This window comes from Saccostrea cucullata, unplaced genomic scaffold (assembly GCF_032062105.1).
Source record: "Saccostrea cucullata isolate Sc308-1 unplaced genomic scaffold, CSIRO_AGI_Scuc_v1 ctg8204, whole genome shotgun sequence".
NCBI classification, from domain to species: domain Eukaryota; kingdom Metazoa; phylum Mollusca; class Bivalvia; order Ostreida; family Ostreidae; genus Saccostrea; species Saccostrea cuccullata.
Window position 1 is genome coordinate 4,897 of NW_026936078.1, and position 12,258 is coordinate 17,154.

The 12,258-nt window shown below is 34.0% G+C and overlaps 2 protein-coding genes across 2 annotated transcripts; both read right to left on the minus strand.

The window, feature by feature from the left end:
• Window positions 1–1,478: 1,478 nt before the first annotated feature.
• LOC134244722 (uncharacterized) lies at window positions 1,479–2,348 on the minus strand. The gene has a single exon (XM_062726975.1). It carries the CDS (start codon window positions 2,346–2,348, stop codon window positions 1,479–1,481), a length of 870 nt encoding a protein of 289 aa, XP_062582959.1.
• Window positions 2,349–7,704: 5,356 nt separating this feature from the next.
• Window positions 7,705–8,784, minus strand: LOC134244718 (uncharacterized). Its single transcript, XM_062726971.1, has one exon. It carries the CDS (start codon window positions 8,782–8,784, stop codon window positions 7,705–7,707), a length of 1,080 nt encoding a protein of 359 aa, XP_062582955.1.
• Window positions 8,785–12,258: the final 3,474 nt, after the last annotated feature.

Here is a 12,258-nt window from a genome sequence, read left to right on the forward strand (position 1 = left end):
TATCTGACAAAATACAAATCCAATTGTAATGATAATTCTACAGATTATGTCTGAAGTATTATATAACATGTTGAAGAAAATATATTAGGAATACCTATAAATGTCTGAAAAAAATAATACAGAATATAATGAAACTAGTGCTAATTGTAACGGGAACCGTTACAGATGTTCCCCAAACGCTCCCCAAATCCCTTTCGGTGCCATATTCCCTGTAAGCTTCATTAAATACGACAAACTCTTTGCATTTTTGACTTTAACAACGTTTTTCCAGAAGGATACCAATTATATTCAATTTTTAGCATTGCACCCAAGCGCATGTGAATGCATGTGCGTTATGACCATATCATCTTGTCTTTCAAGAGTAGTTTTAGATATACTCGTTTCAAATGCACGCACGTGCGTGCACGTGCATGATGATCATACCTTCTTGTAGGAGTCCCTTACATCTATCTATGTTCTAAATCCCATCCTGTTTGGTTGAAAAACAAGGGAGTTATAGCCATTTAAAGTTTCAGCCAATCAGATTGCAGCACACGTGCATGCGCTGATTTCATGATTTTTTTTAATATCATTTTGTAGGATATCCTTATGCATGACTATATTTTAAATTTCAAAGAATTTCGTCAAAAAACAAAGGAGAAATAGCAATTTAAAGTTTCAGCCAATCAAATTGCAGCACACGTGCATGCGCGTGATTTCATGATATTTTTTCTATATCATTTTGTAGGATATCCCAATGCATGACTATACTTTAAATTTCAAAGAATTTCGTCAAAAAACAAAGGAGATATAGCCATTTAAAGTTTCAGCCAATCAGCTTGCAGCACACGCACATGCTTTCATGAAAATTCTTATATATCATGCGGTAGATCATTATAATGTAGGACTATGTTCAAAATTTCAAAGGATTATCACAAGAAACAAGAAAGTTATTGATACTTTAGTTTCAGCCAATCAGAGCAAAGCGCACATGCATGCGCGTGAAATCTTGCTATTTTGACCATGCTATCTTGTCTATACTACTAATGTATCCTTACATAATGAGTTTCAAAAAATTTCATCAAAAAATAGAAAAGTTACGGCAATATCCATTATATTGGTAATTTCACCTAATGCACGTGCGCGCTCTTGCAAGCACGTGCGCGCAAAATGACCTTTGTTTGGCAACTCTACATAACATGCCTACTAACCCTAAAAAGGTTTCACCTAAGTCGGATGTGTAGTTTACAAGATCACTCGTGGACAAAATTTTCCCAGGAAGAAGAAAAATAATAAGAATAATAAGAATAATAGGAAACAGAGTAAAACAATATGTTCCCCAACTTCGTTTGGGGAACATAATAAAACATTCATTATACTGCTTAAAATCTGACAAAATATATATCCAATTGTAATTGTATCCACTATTTTCTCAAATCGTATTCTAAATAATAAATATTCTCTATATTATTATGTCAGATCCTGTTCTTTAATCAATTTTAATAGTAATTCTTTCTGTTAATGCATCTGTATAAAAATATTTCACCCATACTTGATTCAACCAATAAGCAGTGGTTAATGTCATCATAGGCAAGACTCCATGGTGGCATGATGTCTGGGGAAGTCAAGAGATACATAAGAAAATGTTCATCTTTGTCAATCAATTGTACGGTGCCTGAGTTGTGATCACAAACCACAATTTTTGATAGTCCGTCTGTGCAAATCCCACAAGGAAAAAATGATTGGCTCTCGAATGGAGGTCCGTTGTAGGAGAACCGAAAGATTCCCTGACGGTCCGTTACGACGACAACACCATTATCATCACTATGTGAAGATCTTTTATCGGACACAATAACATCTCCGTTACTGTTTTCTGTTATGTATGCAGGACAATTATAAATTTTCTCTTTACGCCTTTTGTATTGGACAGTTTGTATCTGTAATATTTTGCTATCGTATCGGTTTACTCTGTCCTCCGTATGAAAATGCTGGTTTATTTTGGATTCTGTTTGATAGTCTTTATCATATTTACCAGAACCAACCAATAGATCTCCATTTAAAGTGGAGCTGTAAACACAGAGTGGCCTCCATGGATCTGATTTTAATATAATTGTTGATACGGTTGTGTTGTCTCGTGAAAGTTTGCAGATGTTCTCATTTATATTTATGTAAATAAGTTCTTTTTCGTTGGTCACTGTATGTACACCCGTTCCAATATCTGTAACTGCCAGCGAATGTAGCGATGACATGAAGGGAGTTGTGCTTGCCAGGACCAGTCTGTTTTTATCGCTTATCCAGATTTTGTTTGGTAATCCAAGGGAAATACTAGTATGACGAATCCGATCGCGATCTTCATCGATCTCTAACATGTCTATCACAATTATAGATTCGTGAAACATATCAATTTCGAGCATTATTTCCAGGAGAAAGTCATTTTTTTACTTGCCTCTTCCCTATCTCTTTCTGTTGGATATTTCCTATTTTAAAAACAACTCAAATCCTCATTAATTCCATCCAGTTTAGGAACTTGAAACCTCTTAAAGCATGAAAGGAATCCTACTGGTCTGTTTGATATCTGTTCAAATCTATGTTCATATTTCATTATTTTTTTTTAAATGTCGCTTTCGCTACTGATAAATTAATGAGATTATTTGAGAGTTTAATTTAGTACATTCCTTTCGCATTTTTTTATCGATAAAATTCTCTGAGCTTTTCTTTTCATTTTTTACCATGATTTCGAATGATTCCGCTTGATGTTTTTCTGTTTTCTGGTCAGATTTTATATCCGCTAAGATAGCCATACTATGAGGAAGTGTCTCGCCTCGGAGGTGAATAATTCTGTCATTGTTCTGTTCTCTGCACGCCATGCAACATGATTCTATGTTCTGTGTTTCATGTTGTTGGTGTTCATTACACTTGACACAGATAGGATTTTCACAAGACAGCCACCAGCGGTAATATTTTCTGCCTTTGTGTCTTTTACACGCTTCTGGTATCATGACTCCATTTTTTAACTGACGTATTACTACATCATGATACATAGTGTCCAGATCTATTACATGTTTCTCCTTATAAGGAGCACAAAGGTATCTTTTACATGTGTTGCAGTAGAATTCTATCTTCCAGTGAAATGGATCACAAATTGGTAGCTTTAACATTGCTGTATAATGTATATTCACAATTCTTATTTTTAACTCAGGCTTAACGTTTGGGCGAAATTTGATGGTAACAATCACTGATCATGCCTTAAAGTCCATTTACACAATACAGACTATTAGCAGAGCAAACACACACCTTTAAATCAGAAGTTGTAACAGCTGACATCATTGGACAAACGGAAAATTCTGATGAAAACTAAGTCTGATGTAACATATGAAGATAATGAACATCAATCTTAACTGTCCGAGGATCAACTTATAGATGATACCAAACTTTCCAAAATTTTCAAAAGGAAACTGACTAAATTTTTTTTTCTTATAATCTAGGTCATAGTAGAGGGGTGTTTGAAAACAGGTTATTCGGAAATATAATTCAAAATACATGTTCATGAGCAAATAAATTGAAAACTTTCACGCCATTTTTTTTATCTTTCTATGTCAAGAAATAGTTCTGTTTTATTGATCGTAAAGGTAATACGTTATCTTTAATCTTTACTAGTAAATCAATATCAAACAAGTTGCATACTTTACCTTTAATCACCCATGAAAAAGTAAACAGTCTAAAATCCATATAAACAATAGAAACCAAAGAAAATATCAACATTTAAACAGTTATACAACAGTATAAGAACTGCTCCGTTGAATTCCTTACTGATTCTTATATAATGAATGCGCGGGTTTGTTAAGGCAGCACATGGATCAGACTTCGGCGAATTAACACTTTTTTTTATAATTATGCAACACTAATAAATCGGAAAAGTCAAGGATAAAACTTTTACCATAATTATGTATTCTATAGACTTCAATGGAACTTATACTACAGGAGGCACTTCACCACGACGTCACCACGTGACGTCTATAATTAGAAAATATGCCTTAATGAACAAGTGAAAAGTTTAACACTACCCCGGAGATAATTAGTTCCAATTTACATTAATAGTTATGTTAAAACATCTCTGTACCATGAAAAGAGCTGCTAGAATCCTACTGTCCTCTTATAGAAATAATTATTCAACAATTTCGGACGAATCCTTCCCAAAATTTTAACATTTTGTTAATAACATCGAAAAAAATGCATCAATTCCCGTAACCCATACGATTCTAGCAGCACTTTCCAAAAACAAAAGAATAAGAACTTTAGATAGAAACAAAAATTAAGTTTCAAGGTATGCGGCGTAGTGTTGAACTTTTGCATCTTTTTTGTTACGAACGACAGAGGAAAGGCTGATCGACAAGTAAACACCCTCCCTGCTTTAATTTTACGAAGAAATTGCAGAATTATATTACCATACCTTATTCATACGCTTTATTCCCACAAGAATCACACATGATATTCATTCTAAATGCTTTTAAACTCCGATTTTTTGTGTTTGTTTACATCAATTTTCGTTACTTTTCACTTTCATTCTGCTACTGCATGATCAACAGTTATGACGTCACGGGTTTGGTATGTAACCCCTTGTGATGACTACAGAGGCCCAGGAACGACAGAATTCCGTTGATATTATTCCTCTGCATATTTTGGTTCATTTTTACGACCTCAAATCAATCTTAGATATCGATTTTAAGAAATTGTTATCTCTAAATCTCACGTCATATAGCTTATTATGACGTCATAGCATATAGGCAAGTAGAATATTTGGTTGTAACCTTAACCTACCTGCGTGTGGACAGGCATTAATTCATGAAAGAAGGATATGGAAATAACGAACAGTATTCAATCTCAACGTCCATTAAACAATATACAAAATAAGAGCAGAGCAAACACGGACCTCCGAAACATCAGAGGTGGGATCAGGTGCCATGGAGGAGTGAGCATCCCCTGCCGACCGGTCACACCCGCCGTGTGCTCGTTGTCATAATCAGGAAATAACGGAAAAAATCCGTCGTCAATTCAGTGTATAAATAATGGACTAACAATTGGTATGAAAAACGTCAGTCAGCATTTCATTCAATGATAAATTGTATTTGCTGACAAGGTCATTGTATCGACCATAGAATTTACGAAATGATGACTTTAAACGAGACTGTTGATATTCTTGTTTCATCAACTTGCTTGTCAATAATTTACCTCGTTTAAGAAATTGTTCATACGTAGAGCATGCTCTTGCGTATCGAATCAACTGAGATATATATACTCCGTATGCAGGTGATGAAGGTATATTGCTGCATAAGTAAGGGAAGTTGACGATAGAAAAGTTAAAGTCATCACGTTTATCATATAGCTTGGTTGTTAGATTACCATTAGTGTCTTTTTCAAGTAAAATATCCAAGTATGAAGCAGAAGTGTCGGACTCTGTGGTATCTTTTATCTCAAGCTCACCAGGATATATCGTGTCGACGTAGGAATGGAAATTATCATTATTAATTGACAATACGTCGTCGATATATCTAAATGTCGAGTTGAAGGCCACAGCAAGTGTTTTCTTCTTTTCACGCATAAGATTTTGCATATATTCTGCTTCATATGAATATAAAAATAAGTCTGCTAATAACGGAGCGCAATTTGTACCCATGGGAATTCCAATAGATTGTTGGCATACTTGGTCTCCAAAAACCACATAGATATTGTCAATCAGAAACTCAAGCATATTCTTGATGTCAACTTCAGAGTACTTATGTGTGCAATCAGAATCTGTTTTAACAAAATAATTTTGCAAATGACCAATGACGACGTAAGTAAATTTACGAGTTCCATTTTTGTTGAAGAAGCAGCTGTCAATGATATCAAAAAGCCTGGATTTTAATTTGTCGTGGGGAATTGTTGTGTATAAAGTTGAAAAGTCGTAAGTTTTTAAGCTGTTGATTTTTGTAAAGTCTTGTGATTTCAAATTGTCCAAAAGTTCTTTAGAATTTTTAAGTATCCACATCTGATTTACACCACTTCTTGAATATATAGTTGTACAGTACTCTTGAAGTTTTTCCTTCACTACTGTCAATATTTTAGTGAGAAGTAACGAAAGAGGCATGGTTGAACATTTACTGGAACCTGCAATGTATCTTTGTTTGTAAGGAGTCTTACGAAGTTTCGGAATCCAATATATATAAGGTAGTTCAAATTCATTTTGGCTCTGTGGAATATTAAAAGTATTCAAAACTGACAGGTGATTTTGAAGAATTTCTTCCTTAGAAAGAGAAGTATGAGTATAAGTAGGTTTACCACTTGTAGAATTAAATCCAAGTTCTTCTAGAATGCAATTTATATAATGAGCCTTACAAACGAAGACAATGTTGTTACCTGCTTTGTCGGCAGGAACCAGTACGTACTGATCGTGTAATCTATCTAATTCTTTTTTCACTTCTGGTTTATTGAACACAGAAGGATAGATGGTTTTCATTTTGCCCCTCAATCTTTTAATACGTGACTTTAACAAAGTGTTTTTGTAATTGAAAAGTTTGGAAGCAATGGTCGATGTCTATTTGTAGTAAATACAAGGTGTAGTCTTTAACTTGAAATATGGTGGAATACAAGACTGGACCCTTTTGTGATTAAGAATATTACTTATATTAACCGCGTCAATTCCTTTATTGGCATATTGAAGTTTAAGGAAAAGACGTATTGTTTTAGCTGCATTTTCTTCCGTGAAACGTGCGGGTTTAAAAAGCCTATGATATGCAATATCCATAATCACAGAACCGAGCCTATATTCAGGTGTCGAGGAATCTAAAATTGGATGTTCCTTGGTCTTTTCAAGAAGACTATTTAAAAATTTCAAAGGGACAGAGTAAAGTTTTGTTCGAATATGATGTAGACCTAACTCTTGATTTACATAAGGTAGTAATGAATCAAAAGAGACGTCGTGTATTGCAGGTTTATTGTACGAACGATGTCCATGACTACGCTTACGTCTCTGAGTATTGTTAAAAAGTCCCATCACATTTATATTATTACACAGCGGGCTTGAAAGATTTCCAACACTATCGACATTGTCATTACATCCATAGGGAAAGGCTGTCCCTAGTTTCCTAATCCAAACTTCTTCACGTTGTCTACGAAAAGGTGTACTCAGCGACGGACTATTTGTGTGGTGATAAATCTTTTCCAGAATTCTAACTTTCATTGATAAAATAGAATGATCAGGTGAATTAAAATGTTTATATAAAAGCTGCTGAACACCAGAAAAAAATATCCGGATTCAATGTAGGCTTTAATTTTCTCACATTTTTGTCTATCTGTCCTTTAACACTTTTTTTTGTTGTGTCTTGGTATCTTTATTGGAATTTAAATAATTCATTATGATAGGTACAAACAATTAATGAAACCTTGATATTTCAACTAACGATGCAATTTTAGAAATACAGTTAGATTATGATTTTTTTTTAAGAAAAGGGTATAATACTACATATGTACATAAGTAAGGAAAGTTGACGATATCAAAATTGAAGTCATCAAGTTTAACATATTCCAGGAAATTTCAGAGGTGGGGTCAGGTGCCTAGAAGGAGTAAGCTGTTGACCTGTCACAGCCTGCCTTAATCCCTTTTTATTGATGAACATTCTGTTGTCAGAAACAAAGTTCCACCAACTGATATGAAACAAGTTTTTTTTAACACTTGCTAATTGAATTTTATGCAAGATAAGCTTGTCGTTCTATATGTCTGTACACACACAGTCTGTTGGTTTTCCCTGATCCTACCAAAACAAGATGATTTTTTTCGTCATATCCCAGACCCAAAGCCTGAATAACCCCATATTTTTTTGTTGATATAATTGCCAGCAGATGGCCGTCCTTGTCGATCGTGTATACTGATTGAAAATAATTAAATGGAATACAGAACAGGATATTTAAGAGAACATCTACACAGATTCCATGTGGGCTAAACATTCCAAATGACAATCCTCTTGCTGGTCCTGTGTAAGTGAAACGATATTTTCCTTTATAGTCTGTGACCACCACACCCTCCCTTCTATCAGATACAACAATATCTCCATTATGGTTCTCCGTGATATACATAGGTTCACGATATAATTGCTGGCCTGAGCTGTCATACTGGATGGTTTGTACTGGTTGTACTTTGCTATTGTAACGAATGAATTTCACCTTTGAAATAATTGTAGGATCTCTTGTATCATGTCTCATCATGACCAGCAAATCTCCAGTAGAGGAAGAATGATAGATACACCATGGTTCCCACAGATCTGTTCTCTGAATCAGCGTCGATTTTGTAGCATTAACTGCATTTAGTTTGTTAATGTTCCAGTCATTGTCCACATAAATCAAGTCTCCAGCACTGTTCACTGTATGCACTCCATAATTTTTATTAACATCTGACAAATGATATAGTTTATTGCCTTTAGAATTTGTTAAGATAAGACTGTGTCCATCACTGACCCAAATTTTATCTGGTGCTACAAAAGAAATGTGAACACCATGATTTAAGTCACTCACAGCAACATACTTCTTCAACATACCTCTGTGCACAAGTTTTAACATTTGTTCTTTTTTTACTTTTCTTTTTCCTCCCTCTGTGATTTTGAGTTCATCTAAAAAGTCATTGATGTCTCTTATATTGATTTCGTCCAAAAAATTAAACATTATGTTATCAGGAAGTTCTATTGCCTTTGGGACAGGGGTTTTCTTTATGAGTAACAGAAATTTGACAGGTTTGTTTGCAAATTCCTCGTAACTTTGCACATACTCCGTCATTTTTTGATGCTTCATTATACAATTCGTAAAAATATTTGTTTTATCATTCAATTTTTTCCTATGTATATCGATAAGTTTTTTCAAGTTTTCTGCTTTAACCGTTATCTTTTGATGGATACCTGAGAATTGTGCTTTCAAATTTTGAACATCTTTTTTGAAGTCAGATTTGAGACCTGCTAGGATCGCACGGTTATATGGGAGACTATCACCTCTAATTTGAATAATTCTTTCCTTGTGCTGCTGTCTTTGAACCATGCAGGCTAATTTGATATCAAGAATTTCATGTTCCTGATGCTTACAATTTGCAGCACAGATTGGACTTTCACAGGATTTGCGCCAGTATTTATATTTGCAGTCTGGATGTGGCATTATAAAGTCTCCATACTTTAAACGGTAAATAACAACATCATGGTCTTTGGTATCGAGGTACACAACATGTTTCTGCTTACAAGGCATACAGAAATTTTGTTTACATTGTCTGCAGTAGAATTCCCAACGCCTCTGACACTGACAGCATTGAAGTACTTTAATGTGGGTTGCGACATCTTTATTCATGATGTAACTTAAATATGCTTTCTCATTTAGGTTCAAAATGTCACTTCAGGGGACAGTCTACAATAAAGAAAATATTAATTTTCATGATAAGTAAAATGATTTAAATTTATAAATGTAAGTCTAGTAAATTTGTTCACTAAAACAAGAATTTTAAACCCCCAACCAAGTGAATAATAAGTTATCCGGAAAAAAGTCAGGTGCAAGTATGTTTATAATCAAATAATTTGCAAATATTTGTGGCATTTTTCTTACTCGTAAATGTCAGTAATTATTGCATAGTCTATTTATATTCCCTTCATAATCTATACAAGCACAAACAGTTCATAACACTACATATTCACTTTATTTGAGGTTGTATTCACCGGAGGGTCATTGCGCGTGCAGCAGCATTCTGACGTCACAATCGACACCTCAAACAACGTTGTAAACAATTTTGTTGGAACGGCCGCAGCGAGCTACGTATCTGAGCAGGAAAATATCATACAAAGCTATTGCAGGATTATTTTAATATTTTGCCATCTTACACCACAAAACTCGGAAAGGAGAACACGGAGGTTACAAACTGTAATCTGAATATTTTTTTTTCAACGACGGAAGTTCGCTAATGAAAATGGTGTCGTTTAAATGTCTTATTTATTCAAATTCGGACTATATAATAAAACAATTATGGACTCTTTTCGCGTTGAATATGGTTTGCTATTCACCAGAAAATATAATACAGTCAAACTTGTCATAGCGGTCACCTCTATCCAGCGGTCACTTGTCCTATGCGGTCATTTTATTTCCTCCCAATGAAATTTCTTACATAAAGTAACTCTATTTAGCGGTCACCTGTGTAATGCGGTCAGCGGTCACCTAATTTCAAACGAAATCGCCAATTTTCCCTGTCTTTAGCGGCCATTTTGTCCAATCACGTGACCTGATCTGGAGTCAGCTGATTCCATTTTTTTGTTACTAATGTAAATAATCAGTCAAGTGTTGCGGGATCGTGAACAAAAATTAATAAATGGACAAATTATTTTAATGAATAAGCATATTCAAGAATCGTATTACAAACTAACTGCTTCCATATTTTACAAAACTTGAACAACTAATGCTTATGACAAAAAAAGTTAACAGGAAAATAAACGAAAACTATATCTGATAACTGATTATCAGAGTCTTATAACTTCTGGATTTTTAATCAAGTTTCTAAAAAGAACAACGCATGAACTATATTAATCTATTAATGAATATGATATTTTTGTTTACCATTTACAGTGGCGATATCGCGCCCAACTCTGCATGATCTGATAGTTGTAAATTTATTACACATGATAGGCATTTTAATTTTCACACCTAGGAAATTTGCATCATTTGTTTAAGCCATAATTACAGTTTATGTACACATTGTGGCTTGGGTATGTTGTGAATTTCACACAGGAAACGACCGTTAGGGATTAGTAACGCTTCATTGCTCCACAGGCACCGGAATTTTTATCAATAAGTCGCTAATTAAGCCAAATATCGAAAAATTCTACCCCCTCTATATATAAATACACAAGGTGCGCAACGCCATTTTGACCCCCTCCTCGATTCAGGCTTGAATTTAACACATAAATTGGATATGCCTACCGGTATGCGTGTAGCATTAGGTTCAAATATGATATTTCTCGCTATACATTTCTTCCTAAAGTTTAAATCCAACGCGTTTACAATGCTAACAACTAAAATTCAAGCAAACTTCGAATTTCGTCCCAAGGCCCGATCGCCATCAGCTGACGTCACGGAAATTTAATCTCTACACCAAATGCTCTAAAATATAAACTTTTTAATACAGCAATTATATATTTAATTTATTGACAAACAAAAAAAGGAAATAATAAAATATCAAAGGATTAAATTCTTTGTTATCCTTGATTTTATTTAACATATGTTTGATTAATTTATATATTCGAGCATTTGGTGTAGAGATTAAATTTCCGTGACGTCAGCTGATGGCGATCGGGCCTTGGGACGAAATTCGAAGTTTGCTTGAATTTTAGTTGTTAGCATTATAAACACGTTGGATTTAAACTTTAGGAAGAAATGTATAGCGAGAAATATCATATTTGAACCTAATGCTACACGCATACCGGTAGGCATATCCAATTTATGTGTTAAATTCAAGCCTGAATCGAGGAGGGGGTCAAAATGGCGTTGCACACCTTGTGTATTTATATATAGAGGGGGTAGAATTTTTCGATATTTGGCTTAATTAGCGACTTATTGATAAAAATTCAGGTGCCTGTGATTGCTCAGGACACCTGTGCACCTGCAGATCAACTGAGAGTACGTCTGAGAGTTTATTATACAACAAATCATGTACAGTTGTGTACATGTATTCAAAACAAAACATGTACAGAGGTTAATTTATGAATCAAGTTTAGATAAAATAATTTTTGACTGATTTCATTAATTCCTTACACAAGAAAAAAAATTGTTTTAATCGGGGATAATGCAACACCCTGTAATTGTAAGTCAATATAAAATTATTTTATTAATTTTCTTGGAACTCATTAAATTTAGTTTGAATTCATCTATAAAAGTAATGCATCTCCTGAATAAAAAAAAAGTAATTTAAGTGAGATCACTAATGTCCAATACCTAACTTTCTTGTATATTTATAGTGAAATACATAATATAAACACAAAACTGACATATTAAATTTGTAAATAAATTATTTTAAAAAAAGATGAACCTCTATCCAAAGGTCACCTCTCTATAAAGGTCACTTTTGATGGATCCCGTAGGTGACTGCTTAATACAAGTTTCACTGTACTAGTATATATAATATATAGTTGTATAATATTTTTTTTATTTCTTTGAATTGACTAAATAGGTTTATTATAAACTGTGTCATGATAAAAGGCGTGTTTGAAAAAATAAGTGAGAAAAATG